The sequence below is a fragment of the Centruroides vittatus genome, unplaced genomic scaffold (genome assembly GCF_030686945.1).
Source record: "Centruroides vittatus isolate TY-2023 unplaced genomic scaffold, ASM3068694v2 contig_370, whole genome shotgun sequence".
Taxonomy (NCBI): domain Eukaryota; kingdom Metazoa; phylum Arthropoda; class Arachnida; order Scorpiones; family Buthidae; genus Centruroides; species Centruroides vittatus.
This window is the reverse complement of record NW_027122193.1, coordinates 39177-64202: the sequence shown is the minus strand read 5'-3', so window position 1 is coordinate 64202 and position 25026 is coordinate 39177. Positions and strand designations below refer to the sequence as shown.

Genomic DNA, 25026 nt, shown 5'->3' with positions numbered 1-25026 from the left:
TAGGTCAAATTTCTTGGCAGAATTTTGGACAAACGACTAACCTGGCAGGTGCATATCAAACATATTACAGGTAAAACAAACGTTATTTTCAACAGTCCACAAAGAGCTGCCAAGAATAAGTAGTGTTTGGGTTTTGATGCTGTCAATCCAATTAACAATTGTATGTTCACACCAATAATCACTTATATATGTGCCGTTGGAATGGGGTGTGCAACCACACGCTATATAGGCGCAGGGCTGCAGAGTAGGGCCTTGATCTGGCTCACCTGTGCATCTGAGGGTTTGAGATCGATATTGAAGGCTTTTTTTTTCCTATGGGAGAACGTGCAAGATTAACAGGAAAGTAGACAAACTTCCACACCCTGCACACAGGAAGGGGCAATATGCAAGACAGGATTACTTGATAGACATGGAAGTTTTTACGGATGAATCGAGGATTAGTAATGGCACAGAAAAGACATACCCAGTCTTATTTCTGTCTTTTCGGAAAGGAAAATAAATTTTCTTTGACACATGTGTTCTTACCCGGAGTGCTTGGTCTTCTGGGCTGAGGTCCTTGCCATTCTTTTGGCAGTTCGTTGGTGTGAGGAGTACCTTGTTAGAAGGGCGATTAACATAATCACCGACAGCTCTGTGGCTGTGCATATTCTGAAAAATAAGGACAGTTTTCATCCATTGTGCAAGAACATTCTCAACACTATCTCAACTAGTTTCAACAATTTTTCTATTAAGTGGACAAGTGGGCACTGTGGGATTCCAGGGAACGAAAGAAATGACCAGCTAGCACGGGCTGCCGCCGACTGTCATGACATCATCCCTGACTACTATATTTTTTCAGCCTCGAGACTTAATCTTCTCCTTTGCAAGGAAATGATTGAGATTTGGCAGCAAGAGTGGTAATCTATCCCCCGGATCACATCTCCAGGAGCTTCCTTCTACGCATCGAGCGACATTTCCACAGTCAGAGATTTAGTCCAAACTTTCAAGTTACTAAGTTTTTCACAGGACACAGGCAGTTCAACACACGTATTTCTGTCGATTCCATAAGTCAAGTTCAAAGCTGTGCAGTTATTGTGGAGAAGAGGACGAGGTTTGGCACTATATATATGCCTGCCCAATGATTCATAACAAGGCAACTTGTAAAATAATTTACATGCTAAAAATCTGAATTGCCTTGTCATCTGAGCCTGTTTCTTAAGAACAAAGACAACTAACTGCTACTGAAAGATCTTATCAAGCAGTATTTTGAAAGGACTTGCATCCGGTAATTAGCTTTTTGTGCTTCAATGTTGTAATATGCGTCTGGTGATTGTTTTGTGTCTTCTGTCCTTTTGCTTATGTGCGATATACCAACTGTCAAATTTGCTGTACTGTACCTGTTGGGTCATCACATAACATAGTTCACGACCCAGGTTCTGTAAGTCGTTTGTTTGCCACATGAACGTGGCATTATACCTGACTTTTTCTATCTTAATTCAAAATCTTGCAATTTATAAGACAAAAGGCCACTCTGTACTTTACCTGACTGCGTCGCAATGTCAGGAAAGAAATAAAAATTATTTAAGAAAAATAAGACTAATCACAATCGTTTGTTGGTTCTGGCCTTTCTGGATTATTAAAAATGATATATTTGTTAAGCCTTGCGTTTTGATAAAATGTTGTTAATTTATGAATTTTAGATAATTTTAGTTTTTTCTAAAACTTCAAATTTCGATAAAATATTACAAAGTGTTTTAAAGCATTTTTATTATTTTTATTCAAGAAACTTAACGAATTTATTGGTAAATATTATTTCCTCTATGAAAAAAATATATAATTATGGGGCTAATTTTTGTTTCTAAAATTAAATGATTATTTGCCTTTTTAAATTTTAACCCTACTAAACTCGAGTATTGAACACAAGACTGTGTTATTTATTAAACACTTGGCTTTTTCCATCTTTAAATAAAGGTGGAAAAACCTTTACCACCTTTAAATAATATATAACCACATTTATGTAATAAATAACACAGTCTTGGGTTCAATACACAATATACAGTAAAACACGGTTTGAAAAACAGAGTCCTACTAAACTTACTCCTTTTTTAACTCCACTTTGAATGAATAAATAAGTATCATTATTACTAAACGACTACAAAATCCTGTCAAGCATGAATTTTTTGCATTATTCGAGAAATTTCAAGGAAATCTGAAGAGTTGTCAATATTTCAACAGATTAAGCAGTTTTACTATCTGCTTTAACATAAAAAGCACAAAAACAAAATGTTAGCTAAAATGGACAAAATAATACTAGTTATAGAGAATTCACTTACACGCCCATAAACAAATTTAAACCTATACATTAAAAATTATTAAGATCTTTCTTTATTAAGTTTCTTTATACACCATTCTGAGTAAACACTCCATTGTCTTTTAAAAGATTTCCTTCCCGTTTAGTTTACTAATAGTCACTTTAATATTGTTCAGGTTATTGACCTTGTGATTCTGATTCTGCAGCTTAATTCCACGTAGATAAAACAAAAATAAATTGCATGTGCATATGTTAGTTAGATAAGCGATAACTGTATAAATTTCAGATTTAATGAAGTGAGTTTAAAATACGTAATTTGCCAAAATATTTAAAAATGAAACATAACAGAAATTTACTCGTCCAGGGGAATTCAACCACTGATCCAAAATTGATATAATGTTTGTTTTATAGCTAATATTTCTGCAAAATAAGTAGCCCATACTTTCTGTCAGAAAATAAAACGAATATAAGCAACATTTCATCTGAATTAAACAAAAGTTGGAAGAGTTATAAGGAATTCACACACACGTACATACACACATGCAGACCAGGTCTTTTCTGTTAGTAATTTCATCAGTAATTGAATTTTTGTTCTGTTTATTTCACAATTTTACGTTAAATCTGGAGTGAAACGAAATATATCCGATCTCAATTACAATATTTTAAACTTAATTGTTTACAATTTCGAAATATATAGCTAATAATGATGTATGTGCATATTAATATCATTTAAAATAATTATAAACGCTTATTTGCCGTTTCAAATTCGGGTCATTAAAGTTTTTCGATATAAATTTTCATGATTATAATCATCTTCCTGAATATTTTCAGTACTAGAATAAATCTGGTTGTGGCTCAGTTTAATGGGAATGGGCAAAAACCGTAAAAAAATCGCAAAAATAGCAACAAACTTTGCATACTTTTATGGAAAAAAACGCAATTTTTAAAAATTGCCGCATTCGCATGGTCTGATTTGTGGTTATTATGCGACTAAATAGAAAAAATTATATTATTTCAACAGACTAGACCAAATTTAAAAACCTTGCTGAATATCATATAAATCGCGACGAAAAATAAACAAAAATATAAATGCTGAAAACAGCAGGGCCGGCATTGAGCCGATTGTACTAATTTATCGTGATTGTATATTTATGATATTTCAATAATTATTTTAAGTCTAACAAATTTCTATTAAAAATTAAGTTACTACTTAATTGAACAAATGTTGTTTATTACTAGAAAATTAGATCAGGGTATTCCAATAATTTAAACATTTATATTAAACACAAATAATAAAATTTATTCCGATAATATGAGAGAGAAAAATGTAATTCGAAATTTTTTAAATTAATTTTTTTTCCAGTTGTTATTTTTTATTTATTTAGAAATTATTGTTCAGGGGAAGAATTATCTGAATAAAAGCGATGCTTGTGAGTCTCTAACATTTCCGAACTGCTTCTTCTCGATCTGCCTTCCATTAATACAGGCAGTGCGTTGGCAGCTTGTACTTTTTGTCTTCTCTTTCTTACGACTCTCGTAAGAAAAAAATATTTTTGTGACAAAATTAGAATTTTTGTATTAATTTTAATGTTTAAGTTTGTTAAAATTCTTATACTTAAAAATTTCATAAGTGAAATTTTCGCACATTAGAAATATTAGAAAATTTTGTGAGCATTATCGCACATAGAAATAGATCATGAATTTCAAAAAAATTATCTCTTTAACCGGCGACTGTGTTGTACAATGACTTTTGTAAGGTTGATTATGTCACTTTTAAAAATATTTTTTATTTAATTTCCAAAATATTGTTCACGAATTTTATAAATATCATGAAACTCCTGTCTTTTTCTGTCGTAATAAAATTTTTTGTTGATGTAAACAAATTGTAATGTAACGAAGCAATAATTTAATTTTTTTTATTAATATTACATCGATTTAATGAATAGAAGAAAACTACGAATAATCTGTTTTAGCTTACTATTAGAATTATATATACAAAAAACACCAAAAAAAACACATATTTTCAGCAAAAATATACAACTTTTATAACTCTTACTTTGTGTTTAAGTATAAAAACATCGTGACATCGTCGCAAAAAAATGACGAAAACAGGGTCTTAGTGAAAGACTCAGTAAAGATCTTAGTGAAAGAGTTAGTGAAAGACTTAATGAAGGACTGAGTAAAGAAGAAAAAGGGCAAAAAAGTTAGGAAGAAAAAAAGAAAAAGTGAAGGATAAGGGGACAGGAAGAAAAAGCAGAAAAAAGTGAGTAAGAAGAAAAAAATCAACGTAACATCTAGAGGAGAAGACAACTCTTTTCGAGGTATGTTGTGAATCGCAGTTTCGATATCTCCACTAGGTACCCCCGTTTTACAAATAGAAATAGTCTAACTCCCTAAACAGATTTTAAACTTACTGTTCTGTTACTGTTAATTTAAACTATGTTCAAGTCAATGTTTCCTCTAATTTTTTGTATATGAGAATAACATACTCTGAGCAAAAAAAAATTTGCTGTGCAGATTCTGGGCAAAAAATTTTTCTGAGCATATATATATAAAATCTTAATTTTTTCTATAAAAATTAAAAAACAGTCGAGTCCGCATAAGTCGACATGTCAAGGGGAAGTAAAAATGTGTCGAGTTATCCGATGTGACGTCTAAAGCGAAGTCGGGAAAAAACCCACAAAACTACACTTAATAAAATACTGTAGTGAGTTATACAGTAGTATAGGCTTACAATACATTGTGTCCTTTATTTACAATTACTCCGTAGATGAGAAACTGAAAAATTCGTTTAGTGTTGTTTGTTTTGAGCACTTACCTGTCTCGACTTACTTTTTCAATGATCATAAACGCCTTGAAAACATTACCTTCGCAATTGTCAATTGTTGGCAAGTAATGTCTAATGATACTTAATGGTTCTGGCATAAGAAAATAAAAAATTGGATTCCGGTGTGACGTTGATATAAATTGTATATTTTCTTTTTGTTTATCTGTTATTTTATTATACGTAAAAATACATAAAATGTTAAGGATTTTTATTAATATGTATATATATATATATATTAATAATATTATATATTATTGTATTATTGAATATATTAATTATACATTAATAAATAAATCGACTTCCACTTCTGAAAAAAATGAGTTCACACCACACATGCGGAGTGAATTCATTTTTTTAGGAGGGGATTTTTCAGGACTTATCAGAGTGTCGGACAGCAAAAGTATGTCGACTTATCCAGTGGTGACGAGTTAAACGGAGTCGAGTAAACCGGAGTTTTTTAACATTAATGCCTATGTAAGTCGGCCGGGAACACAGAAAAGTTACTATTTAACCGATGGTGTCGAGTTATCCGGATGTCGAATTACGCGGACTTGACTGTAATTAATTATAAAGTAGAAGTTAAAATTCATTTTAAAACATACTTCAATACAAAATATTATCTTTTGTGAAAGATTTGAGGTATTTAATCGAAATATACGTAGCAATAATCATGTTGCAGACAGAGTGAAAAATAAGTAAACAACAATTCAAATCAGTGTGCATGCTCGCTTGCGCGGCACATAAATTCTCGTGCGCGGCAACAATTTGAGCAGTGCGCGGCCGCGCAGCTGCGCAGCTTAGAGGGAACATTGATTCAAGTGTAATGTTTCGTTTTCCATGATAAATTTTCTCTTTTATTATTAAATTAGCTTACTTGATTTTACATTCATCCTCCTAAGAGCTGATTCCTGGACTTCGAAATGACGCTTACCCTCGTGCCTTAACTATCTGCCTTTTGGTTTCATTTTTACTTTCTAAATTGGAGGTGTGTCTGACAACACACCTCTGATGACAGGATCGTACTCTACACACCCGTAAACCAATTTTTGACAGCCCCCAAGCCACTACACAAATCTTACTTGAATATTACTAATTAAGGCACGTTGATTAGTTTATAAAATAAGAGATACAGAAAATTCACATCTGTGAAATGTATTCATTTTTTTTAAGAATTCGTTTATTATATATCTATATCATAAATCGTCTTCATGTTTCCATTTACAAGTTTAAATTAATCTCTTTAACAATTATCTGAAAAAAGTTGGAAATTTCTGTGATCAGGAAGTGATAAAATTACAGTATTCCGATAAAATATATATAAAACACAACGTATTTGTTCATTTAATTAATATATAACAGATATCTGATTGATCACCAAAATTAATTGTTAGTCTATGAATGTAAATCTCCATTCTTCCGAGATTATAATAAATTTCTCTCGTAATCATTAATACAGATGTGATCAATTGGCACAATAACTCATACTTTCATATACAAATTTGAGGTTAATTTGATTATCAAAAATTAGAAGCGATGGTATGACAGGGTGGTGCCAGCATAGTTATCGTAAGCAATTCTGCGTGCCTGTGAATCTAATGACTCTATAAACGAATTTTTTATCATTCCGAATAAGATTTGATTTATATTCTTGATTAATTGTTATCTTGTTTGTTGTTGTCTGTATTAATGGTAGCCCAAGGTTGAACTTCTGCAGTAGCTCCAAATATAAATATTACACCACCAAGAAAATAAGCGAGCGATGCCATATAGAATATGTAGTTCCATTGACCCATATCTCCTGCCTTATATGTAAACATAAATACACAAATTTAGCATAAGTCATATAAATATAAACTTTAATTATGAACTTTTAACTTACGTTTTTATCTAGTATAACTCCAGCAACGTATGGCGATAGTATACCTGCGATGTTACATAAACCAGTTGTCAATCCGAAAAGTACACCTAAAATATAATTTAAATTAAGAAACGTTCTTCACTATCAAATAAAATATTTTCTCTTACCGATGTAAATTAATTCCATTTTTTAAAATATAATTTTACTCATTTAAGGAATAAAATAGAAATTATGCTCAATAAGAATATTATTACGAATACGAGATTGTAATAAAATTAAATAAATTTAATAAATCAAAATGTAATCAAAATATTAAGTTCGACTTATCTCTGCTGTCATTGTGTAATTTCGAGAAAGGTTTTACATATAAGAGATTCCATACCTATAACAGTTTATGAGCAGAAGACTCTGATTACCTATATAAGAATGTTTGATAAAAACCAAAAGTGACGTTATTTCAATTCAAAGATTTTTCCCCTGAACAGAGGTAGATAAACGACGGACATGACACTGTTAATAGTAGGAAAACTATAAGGTACAGGGGCCAATCACTACTAATTAGAGCCGAAGAATATAAGAAATTAAAAATTGCAGCCCAGCATTGTGACGCTGTCGCAATAAACAATTGCTCGTTATAGATTATGTGTTACATCCTTTTACTTTATATATTGTTTACGATAGTAATATATTATTAATTACTTTACGATACACCTTCATTTACTTATCGAAGTGTGACCGTATGTAATTTCTGTAATTCTATTTATTCTAGCAGTGTTGTAATTACGATTTTTATGGCAGCTTACGAAAGGTAGCTTGATTTACATTGTGACGAGTCACAGAAACATAGTTTAAATTCAAATCTGTTATTGAATATAATTTTAAAATAGAAGATCGATATTGCGGTAGATGTATTTTATTATTTTACGTCCACATAAATTTTCAAAAATACAAATCGCAATTTTCGATTACAAGAAATTAATAGTAATACTGCGAATAAATAGTTGCAACGTTCTATTCAATAACGCCGTTATCAATGAATTAAAACGCTAAATTCTAATTGATTTTTCTGGAAAATAAAAAAATAATGAATACGTTCACGTTTTGAGTATATTAATTAACTTGTAATTTTAGAAATTGAATTTTTATGTAGATGTTCGGCACTAAGAATGTAGGCAGTTATGTTGAACAACAGCAGTAGGATTGATACAATGCTAATCTTAATGTTTCGCTCTTTTCGGATTTAAAAATTTTCCATGAATACTGAATAGCTAAATACTAAATTTTTATTGTATTTAATATGTTTTATATCACTGATGTCACATAAGAAAGAACGAATGATTACTTTTACGTTCATTTCTCTTTCAATAGTATCTGAAGGTCATGGTTCGGACAAGCGACACCCTTATAAGTGTTTTCACATTCTCTGTTTAAATTGTCATTTTGTCAGGTAAGAAAAATCTGGTTAAAGCTTTCAAGATCTCAGATCTGTTCGAATAGCATTTTATTTTGTAATTTCTCAAATTCAAAAACTTGGTAGAAAAATTGTTCAGCCTGCATTATCAAACTACCTTGAATGTAAGTTTTCCATTCAAGAAATTTGATTGCGTACATCTGTGTCATTTTTAATATTATTTTAAAACTTATTTTATTACTTTGAATGTCTAGAAATTATGTTCATGAATTATTGTGTTAATTTTCACTATTATCATTATTATTGTTTCATGATTTCACTCTTTTCTCCCTTATAGCACTTATAAGACACAATGGGTTTTGATAAAGGCATTTCGACCTATTGTGAGTTATTCGGGCTCACAATTGGACAAGCTGTTGGTGAGAAACGGGGCCAGACATCCCTAAAATTAGGGGAAAATCTACGTAGGGACTAATAGGGCTTAAGCCGTGGGCTCCCAAGTGTTAATAATCTTCCCTCATAAAATTATGCTGCTAAACATAGTTATATTTATTTATTGCACAATATTTAACGTTTCAGAAGATCTCTTATTGGTAAATACAGTAAAATATAAATTAAACATCGCTTACTTTTTACCATAACAAAAAAGCATGCAAAAAGTTATTTAACCCCTCGATCTCTAATCACCAAAATTAAACAGCATCGTATAAAGAAACCTCCTGCAAAATTTCAGAAAATATAGAATAAAAGTACAGGAGTACTTTCATAAGGTCATATTTGTAAAAAATTACTTAGACAAGAGGAGTATTCGATTAAATTTATACACAATATTAAGAATTCAGATTCATATTTCTGAACATAATACATTTATACTTATTAAACCTTTTGATATTTTAGGATATTTTATGGCAATGTCATTCTACGTACTGTATTCTATTTTGAAGTGTAAAAAAGTAAATCAAAGTAAATGAGATCAATTTTTCTGTGAGGTTCCAGACAGGTCCGAACCGTCACAAAATCCGCGCAAATCGGTTTATTTAGATAAAATTTTAATTGTTTAGAAAAATTAGAGAAAAATGTCTGTATTCGGGCACCCTTTCTTTTTATCAAACTGTAATGCAGAAATCATAAATCGTAGAAGAAAAGTCGCCCTATGATCGGTGTAGATGGAATTCGGCCTCGATTGTGACCTGTGTTTTGTATATTGTAAGCCGCCTATATATTAAAATAAACGGTTTTATGTTAGACACTTGTAATCACTGTCAAAGGCGTCTCCAGGGGAGGGCAGAGGGGCAGTCGCCTCCCCTAGAAATTCGAAAAAGTTATTTAAATGCTAAGTTTTAATTAAAATAATCTTTTTGGGCTTCTTGTAAGTTAAAGAAAATGTTTTATTTGAGATATTTCTTTTTCGGTACATAGTAAATGATTAAAAATTTATGAATCGTTTCTATTTTACCTACATACAATTCATATCTTCTATCAATTTACATCATCTTGCTCCCCCCTTACTCATTGGCTGACGTCGTCCTTGATCACTGTCTCATTTGCAACCACTCACTTAAGAATGGATACTAGACCATCACTGATGCAGAATTAATTGATTTCCCCTAAAAGTCGGCAAACCCGAGAAGTGGGATTTCGAGTTTCCGATCTCTACCAGGTCAACTAACTTACATTTCTATTACTTTGTTTATAATTTTAAACAATATTAAAATTGAGCACGAGGTCAAAGGACTAAATTATCAACTGAGTAATGAAGAGTACGGTTTAAAAGTATGAAAATTTTTTATTTAGATTACATGCATCATTTTAAAGCATGAAAGAAGTCAGAAAGGATTGGAATATACACCTAGAAAAAAAAATTAAAATTCATATTACATAAGAATAGAAGTACGATAAAATATTTCTTGGATATTTGGAAATGTTATTAAGCTGCAATTTTTCAATTGCTGACATGTAGCTTTTCTTTGTTGATCGTCTATCCTTCGTAATCCCGTAAACAGATTTATAAACATAAATCTAAACCAGATATGAAAAGCTTAGGAACCGGAGGATGCGATTGACTTTAAACTTACTACTTTTGGAAAATTTACTTGATTTTTAAAATTACAATAAGATAAAAATTGCTACCGAGCATTGCGACGATGTCACGATAATTTTCTTTCAACTTTTTTCTATTCAAAAATCTTGAAATAAATATCTTTCGATCAAGATAAGATTAATTCTATCGAGTGTTATGAAAAAATAATGGATTCCGAATAATGTGTGAAATTTTGGATTAGCATTAGGAAAATTTCGATATACTCTAAGTATAAGGACAATATAGTATATCTAGCATAGTATATATCTACAGTATAATTGATCGTAGATTACTTAATAACGCTAGCCGAATGGCTGAAGAAATTAAGATTCTGTTAACTGCTCTGAGAAATTCAGGATTTAATTCGTAAGAACAACCCAAAAATTTTTCGGAAATAATCTGTCCCACCGACATTGCACAGTGATCGTGACATACATAATTTGGGAATTATGTATTGTGGTTCTGATCGAATTAATTATAGAGCAGAGAAACGCTTCTTAGAATCCACAGGGCAGAAAGAGTGAGGTATGTTATTAAATAATGTAAATTAGTAAAAAGTCCGTTGAAACAAAAGCTGAGTGTGATTTCATACAAAACTTCAATTAGACGTTATTAACAGTAGTTATAGATAATAATGTATACTTAATTTAGCATAATATAAATATTAATACGAACTTAGCTTCACCATCAATATTTGATGGTGAAGCTAAGTGCGTAATGAAAGGGAACACAAGTTAAACTTCAGAAAAATTACAGTTAAATCAACAATATTTTATGAGGTATTTAATTGAGTTCTTGAGTGAAGCAAAATAAACAAGATCTTTAAAATGATACATATTATTTTGATCGATTTTATGACTTCGCAAGTTCTGCGACATAATTTCCTCCGAACGAACAACTGACTTTGACTTTTAGTCACAATAATTTTCAGAATAAGTTCGATAAATTTCCAGTGAATATCGTATTCTGTAATAAAATTTTAAAACAATATGACTTACCTGCAAATTCTGGTGCTAAATCAAGCACTATTGCGACATCCCCTGAATTATTAAAGCCGAATAAACCTATTCCAATCATTAAACAGATAATAATTTTTGTACTCTCGCAGCCTAGAAATGAAATCGCTAAGATGCATGCTGCCGGGCCAAACATAGCTACAATATAAATATTTAATTATATAATGCCAGAAATTTTAAAATTCAATTTAAAAATTACGATATTGCAGTTCCTTACCAATTCCTTCGGAAAATTTTCTAATGTTAGTTATACTTAAATAGTCACGAGATTTCATAAAATCAGCAATAAAACCACAAGTGAACATAAACAGAGCATCCAGGAAATATACTAATGCACTCATTATTCCATTCTAAATCATGAATAATATACATGAATATAGTGATATAAGACATGTAAAACAATCAACATACCTTTTGGATAGGGAAGTGCTGAATGATGTGTAAGTATGATGGAAATTTAGTCAATATTGTATAATAACCGAATCCCCAACAAATTTTCGCCAAAGCTACTATCCATACTGCTCTGGATGTTAAAATTCGTTTCCAGGGAATATTCAACTTCTGTTTTAAGTAAACTTATATTTATAAGAGCTTCGTCAATAGAGTAACAAATGATATTACCGTTTCTCTTGGGGTAACGTTTGCTACGCTTTCTCTAAGAAATGTCGATTCTTTGTCAGATATTCTGGGATGTTGTTGAGGTCTATCGTAAATTGTAAACGTAAGACATAAAGAAAGGACAATCCCACATACGCCTGTTGTAAATATATAGATTAGTAATAATATTGTCGCATATTAGCATTGAAAAAACAATCGTATTATTTATATACACCGAAAGAATAGAAGCTGGAAGACCATCCTTTATGTTCACAAAGATATCCAGTTATCATTAAACCAACAACTGTACCGACTTGACTACCACTAAAAGAAATTGAGGATAATATTGATTTTTCGTTTTCTGCACTCCATCTTCCTAATAGTGTAAATGTTCCGTGAAGTACAAGTCCCTGCGATAAAATGACTTTTAATAGGAGGCTGTAAATAAGGTGTGCAATGACAATAAAGAATTTTATTCTTACTTGTGCTAATCCGACGATAGATTGACATAATGATATAACTGAAACACCAACATCTGCACAAAAGGGAGTCAAAATGATCAATATTGAAGATAGACACGAAAAAATTATGACACTTCTTTTCGGTCCAAGTGAAAATGTAATGGATCCTCCTGTAAGTTGAGCTAACACATAACCATAGAAGTAACTTCCTAGTATTATTCCTTGAGTGGGTTGTGTCCATATGTAAGATCCCTAAAAAGTAAATGTAATTAGTGATTTATATTTAATATAATTGAAGCTTTACGAATTAAATTATGCAGATTTTTCCACTTATAGCTAAGGCATATCTTTCATTTTTGTCTTTGTTTATTTGAACATTCTTTTTAATAACATTAAAATTATTTGAATCGCTATGGCGAGAAACACCATACGTAAAAATTCTGGCCAGATAGGAAAAACCACTGCCAGACAGTACTAATTTTATTAATTTTTTCTTCTCAAATATCTCTCCCTTTGTACCTTCCATCTTTTTATCCGCTTTCTCTGTTATAATATAGAAAATTTAAATAAATCGACTTGTATTCCGAATTCAAATAAAGAACGCGTGATCTAAATACTAGTTCTATATATGGATTCTACTAGATTTACCTGTTATTGGAAATTTTGCATCTATAGCCATCCATAAACGTTGTTTAAATACAGTGTCTTAATAATTGACACTGATGTGGTCGAATGTATTCAATAAATTCCTCTATTTCATTTATTTTACGTTTTTTCGAGACCGTCACAATTGTAGGGTTAAACACAACGAGATAGAATAATATAGTGCTAAACCGGTTACTACAGCTGAGACGAATTGAAGTGAGGCAGCCATGTCAGTTTTGGTGGACTCCATCTGTTGACTAAATTTAACTTAATACAGAGGTTGAGGCGCACGTATTCAGCCAAAAACGTAAACGGCGGACGTCGGAGCGCCGCTATCTAGCAATTCTATTCGGTCGATAATAGTGTTCGCTTCGTCTAGGATGATGAGTAGAAAATCGGTTAAACTTGTTTAATTTTTTTGTGTTTGGAGTTAAAATTATGACTTATTTTATTAAAATAACGATTATGTAAGCATTTCTGAATAACATTGTAAAGAAACAGACGATTTTAATGCAAAAATTATTTAATTATTTAATATTTTTTAATGTAATGTGAAGTAACCACAGAAATTCTAAGGCTGTGTTCACTTTTCCTTTTTTATTATTATTTTCGCGCAGTAAGCATTTAATTAAAGTTATATTTGTAGTGTAGTGACGAGGTATTACTCTTGTTAGATCAGTATGAAAGTGATGAAGAAGCCATTCTATTATATCATGTCAGTAAAGATCTACCTGTGAAAAAAGAAAGAATAAATTTAAATAAAATGACTGATTCTGATTGCTTGTTTTATTTTCGGTAAGTGATATATTTTTAAACTAAAGTAAATACATAAAAAATGGAATAATATTGATACTTATAAAAATTTTTTATTTTAACAGGTTTTCAATAGACGAAGTTCTTTTCATCATTTGTTTTATCCGCATTCTGCTTTACGCCTTTCATCCGTAATCATTTTTGAAAATGGATCACGCTCACTTGGAATATCAATTATGTATTTTATTACGAAGATTAGTTTATCCTAATAGACTTGGTGATATTTCTGTTTTGTTGGGGAGATCAAAAATTGAACTTTCACGATTTGTGCTTGAAACACTAAATATCATTTACAAAATTGTTATTGAATATCGACGAAATAAAACTAAAAAGAGGAAAATTAAAATTATTTAACCAAGTAATAACAGCAAAAGGTGTTTTTTGACAAATTGTTGGGGGTTCATAGAGGGAACGGCTCGTCCTATTTGTCGACCAAAAACACATCAGAGGGTGGTATTCAGTGGTTATAAAAGTATACATTGTTTGAAATTTCAATCAGTGGTTACAACCGACGGTACGATTGCTAATTTTTTGGACCACTAGAAAGTAGTTGTCATGATAGTGAAATGTTAAGAAAATCTAATTTGTTAGAGCATTTGGCTGCGATTTATTGTTCTGAGAATTGAACCCAATTTGTTTTATATAAAGTTTCTGGTTATCCTTTGCGTCAACACCTTATTACACCATTTCGAGGTGCTAGCTTAACACCTGTGTACGAAGTATTTAATTCCAGGATGAGTTCAGTAAGAGTGTGTGCGGAATGGGTATTAGGAAATATAATGCAGATATTTGCTTTTCTAGATATTAAAAAAACATTTGAAATTGTATCTTCAGTCTGTTGGTAAACCGTATATTGTTGGTGCACTACTTTCAGACTGTCACATATGCTTATGAGGTACTGCAACATCAGATCATTTTAATTGTTTACCCTCCAATTTGGACAAATACTTAGAATGTCATCAATAAATAAATAAGGAATTTTTTCAATTTTATAAAAACTTTTCTTCAAATTTTATTCAAAGTTATCAAAAGTATTTCTAATGACGCTTCTCTTTCTTTTCTTTCTAAATCAAATTTTGCTTTTTCCAAATCTAATTTTTCTTGTTCCAGTTTCAGTCGTCCTTTATTCAAATGTAATTCTTCTTGTTTCAACTGATGCTCTTAATCTTGCTTGCTTCGTAAGTATGAGACGAGAAAGTTTTTTTTGTGACATTTGTATATTCATATAAAAATAATTAGAAATGTATAATTATTATACAATTCTTGTAAAAATTATAATATAAAGAATTTTTAAGTTTTTATATTTAACAGATGGAAACTCAAGAGATGATAATACTCTTAAAGATGTCATTGAGGCATCTCTGACTTGCTGCCCAGCAATGGCTTGTGGTGGGATTTCTCAGAAGTTATCTGGGCCTCATATTTTAACTCTTTTATTTTTTGTAAAAGTTGATTACGTTCTGTAAAGTTTTTTTTCTGTTCCAGATTTTCACAAACTGGCTTGATCATTCTGAAATGAAAACCATGATAAGCTATTTTATGAACACAGCTATAAAAGTTTTATTTACACTTCAAATCACTTTCTAAGAAATTTAATAATTAAATAATTTTTAGATTAAAATCGTCTGTTTCTTTACAATTCTATTCGTAAGTGCTTATATATTTGTTATTTTAATAAAGTAAGTCATAATTTTAACCCCTAACACGAAAAAAACTGAAGAAGTTTAACCGATCTTCGACTCGCCATTCTAGACGAAGCGAACACCATTATCGACCGTCTAGAATAGCTAGATGGCGGCGCTCAGATCGTCTGTTGTTTACATTTTGAGCGGATACATGCGCAACCTCCCTATTTTATACTTCTAAAAATAAAGTAGGTTCTACAGTCTGTTACAGAAATATAAGAACACCATAAATTTTGTTTTTAAAAATTTCTTTTGAAACTATTGCTGGAAACGCAATTATTTAATTATTTTATCATGTTTTTTTACATTTCATAAAGCAGCATAATTTTTTCACAAATATTCATTACAGTAGAGCGTCGATAAGTGGAACCAATTGGGGACTGGGGTCCTTCCAGTTAATGATTTGTTCCAGTTTCCGACTTTGTACAAAAAATACATTAACCTGGCCGATGTTCAAATTTTTCTCCGTTGCGTGTCGTTTCGTGTTGAATTTTCGTCGATTTTAAGCCTAACGAAAATTTTTATAATAATCATCGAGGCTATCGTATCGTTAAAAATTATTTCTGCATTTTGTACAAACAAAATAAATATATTAAAGAATATAAAAAACATGAAAATTATACTTTAGAAGTAAATTTAGTATCAAAAACATTCGATTCAGCACGACACAGTCCGACTGAAAATCGTTCCACTTACCGACGTTCCACTTATCGACGCTCTACTGTATTTATATATTAAACATATATCATGTTTAACATCCAGGAATGGGAGAGAAGTTTTGAACCTTATCAATAAAAAAAACATGTCAACAAGGCAAGCTTCTGCTTAAATAGCAATAGATGTATCTCTTGCAACTGTTTGCAGAACCTTGAAAACTATGACAATGTAAAATGTTTAAAGATGATATTGAAACCACCTTTAACTGCCAAACGTATATCGATGGATTTAAATTCGGCTAAAGACAAGATGAGATAGACTGGAGAATGGCAAGAAATAATGTTTAGTGATGAGAAGTTTAATTTATATGGCCCTGATGGGTTTTGTATTATTGGCATGATTTAAGAAGAGAAAGCAGAGTTAAAATAAGCCAGCGACAAGGGTTTGGGTCTCTAATGATTTGGGGTAGTTTTGCAGGTAAATAGGATGGATGGGAAGGTAAAACTAATTGAGTATTTGTTGACAAAAATATCATTATATTTAGTGCATTAACTGGAGGTCATAAATGGTGGTTTCAACAAGATAAAGCTCTCATTCATGTCTCAATGTCGACAAAACATTGGTTTAAAAAAAAAAAATATTGATGTAATATTGACTGGCCTTCATTTAATGCAGATTTAAATCCCATTGAAAATATATGGAGGATTTTAACAGCCATTGTTTATCAAAATGAAAAACAATATGAATTTGTAAATCAATTGAAAATTGCAATAATGTATGCATGGTATGAAATTAAGAATGAAAAATTTAAAAAATAATAAACTTCATGTCTAACAGAATTTTTCAAGTAATTGTAGCCTAAGGGGGCGAAATCAAATATTAAAAGTTTTCAAATTATATTTAAAATTTATCTTTATGTAATTTAAGAAAGTGTACTTATACTTTAAACACAAGTAAAAAGTGATAACTTGTATTATATTTATTAAAAGATGAAAAGCTTTAAAATTATATTTTTGTAATTGTCTTAAAGGGTATATAACAGTGTTTTCTAAAAAAATTATAAATAAATTTTGAAAAATCACAAAATTTGTGGTGTTCTTATACCTCTGTAACAGACTATATCTGGGAGGCAATGCTGTCTACTACTTAGTAATAATACTGTAGAAGTAAAGTTGTTCTTTCCCAGCATCTTCCACTGTTGATAGTGTAATAGGTGCATAAATTTTCAGATATACTTTTCCAAGCACCTTTCGGATTTTCATACGCATAGGGATTTACAGCCACTACTTCTTTCAACAGAAGTATGTCGTGATAAGGCATACTTCCGTTGAGAGGAAAAAACGCATTAGAACTTTCCCAATGTTTCTTGGAAGAAACACGACACTAATTATAGTAAAAAAATAATTATTTAGTGTTATTAAACATCCTATAAATACTTTTAAACAGTTTAATTCGTTTATTTACCTTCGCTGATAATTCTCCATGTCAAATGTTTCCATCATTTTTTAACTTATTTTCTATGAGTCAATGTGCCACATTTACTGACTCACGTGATGTTGTGAAAGAGTGCCTCAACGACTTTTGCTTGGATTTAAAATGTAAAATGTGTACTTCTGCTTGTCGTACAAGTTCAACGTTTCAACTTGTGCTTCAACCTCTCTAATATTAGGTAAAGACTTACTCGAAAGGTTTAATATCAATGTTCTCTTCACTTAAAACAAACTTAAGTTCCCTAATGGGAAAACAGAAAAATTCTATTGGGAAAAATCAGATGGAAATCTTACCCAAAGGAAGAAAAGGGAAACTCAGTGGAAAATCAATAAATCTAAATTAAATAAAATAAAACTTTGAATTTAAAAGGGCATGTATACTGTAATATAGGAAATTTCTCAACTAGAGCTGTTAGACTTCTTGAAGAGTATAACTCCTACATGTGATGTGATTCTACCTGCTGAGGTCAGAATCAATCTTAGAACTCGATCAAAAATAACTAGAGTGATAGAGCCCTATATTAATTTCGAGGTCAACGGTATAATAGGAGCAACAGTGTTGGTTACAACCGACCATAGAAATAAAATCCCTGTTTTGCTTAATGAACTTTACTAAAGAAGAGATTGTGTTAAAACGAAATACTTTAGTTGGTACATTCTTTCCAGCTGTAGAAACAACAGCTCCAAAAGATCAACTTACAATCAAAAAGATGGGTGTCAAGCAAGAAAAACCAACTTCAAGTAATAAGGATTTTCGAAAGTTATTTAATTGGGAAGGAGTGCAGAAAGAAAAAAAAACTGTTCTCTTACCTCTTCTTTGCAGACATAAAGACATTTTTGCCATCAATGATTTAGACCTAGGATTTTGCGATTGGGTTATGCATGATATTCACACAGGAGACAGTGCACCCATATATCATGCTAAATATCGCATACCCTATTCACAAAGGCTTAAAATGAATGAAATAATCAACCAATTATTAAAACATAAAATAATAGAACATTTAAAATTTTCATGGTCAGCTTTTGCGCTCTTGGTAAAAAAATGTAATGGATTGGCAAGATTGGTCATTGATTACCGCAAACTGAACAAAATCACCATGATTGATCATTATGCATTAGCACAGATCTCAGAGACACTTAGTATGTTAGGAAATGCAAAATACTTCTCAGTAATGGCTATGTTAATTGGCTTTTGGCAAATTGGAGTAAGTGATAAGGACAAGACAAGCTTCTCCACATGCGATGGGCATTACCATTGGAACCGTATGCCAATGGGAATGTGTAATTTGCCAACGTCTAGCAAATTTTGTCCTGAGCCGCATTAAATAAAAACTATGCCTTGTGTATATGGACGACATCCTAACCAAATGTCCAAATCTTCCATTTCATCTACAAAGATTAGAAACAGTGTTTTAGAGATTGAGAGCAGCTGGATTAATGTTAAAACCCAAAAATGTACATTTTTGAAACGTGAAGTAAAATTTTTGGAAACGTAATATCAAAAGATGGTGTTAACCCAGATCCCCCCAGAAAATAGTGTATTCAAAATTTTCCTATACCTACTTGCCAACAAGATGTCCGAGCGTTTTTAGGTCTTTCAGCATACTACAGAAGACACACAGATGGATATGCAAAAGCTGCAAAACCCTTCACTGAACTATTAGAGAATGAAACAAAATTTAGATGAAAAAGTGTCCAACAATAAGCCTTTAATTATTTAAAACGTGTTTTAACAACAGCACCTCTATTAAAGTTTCCAGATTTTGAGAAAAACCATTTATTCTGTCAACTGATGAATCCAATCTGGCAAAACAAAGAAAGAAAGAGTTTTCAATAGCATATGCGAGTAGACAACTTAGTAAGTTAGAACAAAATTACTCTGCCACAGAGAAAGAATGTTTAGTGGTGGTTTGGGCAACGAAGTATTTTAGACCATACCTTTACGGACAAAAATTCCATGATAATAACAGACCATAGACCCCTCAAATTGTTGATTAATGTGTGTGATGGTAGCTCAATACTGACTCGTTAAATGTTACTCTCCAACAGTGCTTCTTTGAAATAATTCATAGACTTGGAAAGTCACGTGGAAATTCTGATGCTCTTAGTCAAATTCCTATACAACAAATTAGCAATTATGAGCCTATATACAGTTAGCAAACCATCAGAGAACTACCAACAAATTATTCCTTTCTGAGTAAAATAATAAGAATATTGGAAGGAGAAATTAATCCAAATCCTTTAGAAAAACTCTCAGATAAGCTGAAAGGCTTCTTTTCAGACAATGTCTTATACCATATTCGAACTCCAGAAAGTAGAAAAGAAGCTTGGCACCAAACAGTTATTCCCAAGCAATTGACTGAATATATCCTTTATCCCTTCCATGATATCCCTACATCGGGTAACCTAGGTAGTAAGAAAATGAAGAAGACGCTAGAAACACAATTTTTTTTGCCAGACCTTCGAAAAAGTGTCCAACCGTATTGTGAACGATGTGAGAAATGCAGTATACCTAAACGAACAGAAAAATGGACACAGCAACCACTTCGAAAATTTGCAGAACTTAGTTGCCCATTCCAAAGAACAAAAATGGATATTTTAGACCCTCTTCCTACTACTTGTCTTTTGTACTCGTGTACCGTCTTCGTGTACTTGTCTTTTTAGATCACTTCAGTCGCTACGCAGAATGTGCAGTACTTCCTGATCAAAAAGTAGAAACCGTTGCAAGAAGTTTTGTCAAAAAAATTGTTCTACGTCATTCTCCACCAAATCAGTTGTAAACAGATAGAAGAACTAACTTTTTAGCTATATTAATGGTCAATTAGTCTGTTTCTCAATTATTAGGCATTAAGCGATTGTACACATCAACGTATCACCCGGCGACCAATGGGATTGTAGAACGCTTTAACCACTCTAAAATTCATAACTTGATATGTATAAGGCTTCTATTCAAAACATTTCTAATTATGTAAATTTTTATAAATTAGACCGCGTTTTAAAGTAAGTTCGACACTTTTCGTTTACTTTTATTAAATTACTCTTTAAATATTTTATTAGGCATATAGTGTGAGCAAAATTAATAATTATAACTTACTTGTGAAATGAAATTCCCGAACCTTTTTTGTAACTTTTGGTAGAATTGATAGCGGCACAAAAATTTGGCATGATTATTTCTTATGGTACCGTACGTTTCCCCTTCAACCAACGAGATAGAATAAACCACCGAAACTGTCATGGCGTCCTTCTTTTCGATCAGCTTAAAAAAGTGGTGCTGTAATCACTGCTACTGGCACTCTATGTTATTTTATCTGGTTGGTTAAACCTCATTGTTGCCATTGTTAGAATATGAACCACGTGTCTACTTTGATGTCACAGAAACGACTTCACTTTATTTGAAGAATTTTGGCGTAAAAAGTAGACATGCTCTACTCCTTTTTTCAGTTCTGTTTCAGCCAAAACTTTAAAAAAAATTTTAGGTTTTCTGTTTTTTGCTAGATTTATGCCGAATTTTACGCATGTATGTTCCTGGCCTAACTGAGATTCAGAATAAAATGTGTAATTTCGGTAACTGATTTCATTAATATTTTGTTCAGCATTAAATCTGGTAAATGTTGAACTTTTAAATCGATGGTTTCGTAAGCCTTGACAAAAACAAAATAAATTAAAATATTGAATTTAAAATTATCATGTGAAACAAGAAAATAATTACATTTCAGTTCTACTCATTAATTTATTTAAAGAATATTTAAATGTTTATATACATTTTGTATAAAAACATTCGCTATGAATAAATTATATTTGTTAGTAATTTATGCATACATTATACATTTAAATATTTACCTGTTTATAACTAGATGTAGAATTTTGCTGGTAGTGTTTTGGACATTCTGTTGAAGACGTGCTATTATACATGTGAATGGATGAATGATTCACCATGGCTAAAATAGCTACATTTAGCACAGATCTTTGGCAGAACGCTATTGTATGAATAAAAAATGTGGACAATACCAATACGTACCGAGCAGGAATACGAACTGAAATAAAACTTTTGTAAGATTTCATCAACTGAAGTTAAAATTTCATTAAATGCAAACAATACAAATGTTAGACCTTATAATTTATTAAAAGCTTAAAAGAATAATTACAACATTTACATAATTATTGTTTACGTTATATTTCTATGAATAGACAATTTCTCAAATTCAAATAATAGAGTTTGATGTAATGATTCCTTATACAAATGAAGATTGTTTTACGGCATGTTGTAATCTTCAGAAAAGATATTTAAAGAATATCATTCATAAACGATAAACTATATTATTTAAACACATCACATGCTTTTCAATCCAAATTAAAACGACAAGAAGCGTATTGAAATATTTTTATTACTTCAATGAAGTAATAATTAAAGAGGAAACAAAGCTTATACCAAAAGTTATATTACAACAGTATGAACAAAATAAACGAAAAATTTTTACATGCAGCAGATTTTTTTTTGTTAATAACTGTGAAATATTTTCTATTATCGTAATCGTCTTTCTGATGTTCATTATGTAGTGCAATAGAATGTTATTATAAGGGTTATCTTTTAATTGTCAGCTCTTATACATAACACGAAGAAAATATGGCGATTGGTCAAAAAATGATCCTAAAGATTTTTACATTTTTGGCTTTATGAACTCTTGAAACACCAAGTAATACAAAACACTTTTAAAAGGGTATATCTTTCTGTACGTACGTATATTAGTGTGGGTAGGGTATACGATTAATTTCACCCTCATTGACCTTAAATAACTCTTGTAATTTTTGTGGAAATATTCTGAAATTTTGCAGTTTATTAGGGATATTGATGCTTTTATATTTTCGTAATCAACGGTCGAAGGAGTGGAGAGATAAAGGAGAGTCTTGTCATAACTGGAGTAGGGTCTGACTACATGACGATTTTAGTCGTTATTGGCATTTGCAATTATTTTATAAAACCCATCCATACCCTTAAAATTAAGTTTTTGTCATTTTATAATAATTAAAATCATAAAAAGTTATTAAAATAAAATATCGTAAAAGATGGCGTTATAAAATGTTGCCGGAAAAGTTAAAGGATTCGTTGCTAGACTTTTGATATATTGGTAACAATTTACTGATATTACTGGATTACTGAATGTATTTAGTCCTAAAACTTGCATAAAATCGATAAATGACATTATCTGTCATTTTTTAATACTGATCACGTTTGGAGGCAGACAGACAAATAACGCATCGCATCTATCAATCTAGAGAGTAAGCTACATATTTCAGAAGGGTTGGATTATTAATTAGTGGTAGAACTACGAATAGGGTACTGTATTTAAGCAAGCAATAGGCTTCGGCTTCAAGCAAGGTTCTCTCACTTTCAAGAATAACTCCTGGAATCACAAAGCAACAGAAATTATCCTACCCAAGAGAAGAATAGCAATGTATTATTTGTTTTAAAAAATCGCCTTTTTATTAGATAGAAATTTACGTCTTGTAAAAAAGCGAAATTTTTTCGTCTCTTACGGAAAAAGGTGCTGATTTCCTTACTTGCCCAGACACGATCTCCCGTTTGACAACAGCTTGCAAACTTTCGGGAGAAAATGACCGTATCTGCCCCTTGAAATTATCATACATGAATCTGGATCTTTTATACTTAAGCTTTTTATCCGTAAAAATATTAACAAGATTTGCCCTATGTCAAAATCTCGTAAACTTTCTAACTGCAATTCCATCTCAAGACGAAAAAAACGTTTAAACCCCATTTTACAATGAAGTTTACACGACTCTCTTTTATATGATGTAATACGAACCTATGAATAGGTATAAACTAAAATGTACGTTTTTTCCTACAGTTTTAACATATCAAACATTAGCCACAAATATGTAACACATTTCTTTATATACAGTATTTAATTCCTATTCATAAACCTTAGTTTTCCCAAATTTTTGCAACCGTCTAAAATTTTTAGTCGGGTCCACGACACCCTTGCCAAAATTGTGTCTGTTGTAGACAATTCACTAGACTGACACTTCTACATTAATACATTGTATTACAATTTGTACAAGTAGAAGCATAATAGCATTTCAACAGAACGTTTATTTGCACAAATTTTCTTTTGACATCAATTCGAGTATTCAATCAGTAGAATTAAAAAGATAGCAGTAAGCCGCCTGGAAAAATATGAAAAAAGTGCGCCTTATAACCGAGAATATACGGTAATAGCCAATCTGAAAACTTTCGAAAATTTAGTAGCTTTCTAGCAGAGAAAAGCACACCGAATATCAACGAAAAGGCGATATTTATAAATAATAATAATTGCGAATAGTTCTCTTTTCAATAATTAATAGTTCTTTTCGGAGTTAGGCATATTTATGAAATAATCGTACAAAACCCTATTATCGTACATCGTACTAAAGTCGCTTTTGTAAGTAATAGAGATACAGCTAAAACTCAGTATAATGTGATTTGCGAATTTTTATTATAAAATATCCAAGTAAAAACTTAATTTTAAAACATTCTTACCTTTATGTATCATATTTATATCGTAAGATGAATAGATTTTCTATTTTAAATTATTAAAAATATGTCTGAACGATTTATTTATTTAACTTATGATACTGGTTTACTTTAAAAAAATAAATTCCAGTAGGAATATTTTTAATCCTCTTCCACTTTTCTCTTCTTATGATTCAAAGTAATGCTGAGATCTTTGTTTTATTATAAAGATGGATTTATATTCTTCTGTTGACGATTAATAATTCTTTAGAATATAAATTTTACACGAACAATTTCCAACATATCACTGCGAATGAAAAAATTAAAGCAACGGAAATCCTGAAATATAAGAAAAATATATTTAACACGTTTTCTAACATATTTTAGTATATTTTTAGCAAAAATATATTTGTATATAACTAAAAGAAATAAAAGTTGTTAGTCTACTTCAAATATTATTTTCGAGTTTAAAATATAATTAAGCTAGATGACATTTGTAGTTATATAAATCAAATACTATAACATAATATAATAGAAGAATTAAAAAAACAAAAGAATCTAATAATTTTAATATCTGTTGTATTTTTTCCTCGAGGACATTATAAGTGTATTATAAGTGCCATCTCTACAGGAGGACGCTCGTTTACATTTATTGCGTCATGATTTTACATTAATAGTAGTTTTT

General features: G+C 30.9%; 1 protein-coding gene across 1 annotated transcript; it reads right to left on the bottom strand.

Annotated features, from left to right (window-relative positions):
• Positions 1-6706: 6706 nt before the first annotated feature.
• On the bottom strand, positions 6707-24438 carry LOC136975326 (sialin-like). Its single transcript, XM_067270380.1, has 11 exons — positions 24369-24438; positions 21674-21867; positions 17619-17723; positions 12562-12792; positions 12315-12489; positions 12104-12237; positions 11894-12043; positions 11700-11832; positions 11465-11620; positions 6997-7082; positions 6707-6919 (listed from the first exon to the last, which is right to left on the bottom strand). Exons 1-11 carry the CDS (start codon positions 24379-24381, stop codon positions 6770-6772), a joined length of 1527 nt encoding a protein of 508 aa, XP_067126481.1. The 5' UTR covers positions 24382-24438; the 3' UTR covers positions 6707-6769.
• Between the last annotated feature and the right edge of the window lie 588 nt (positions 24439-25026).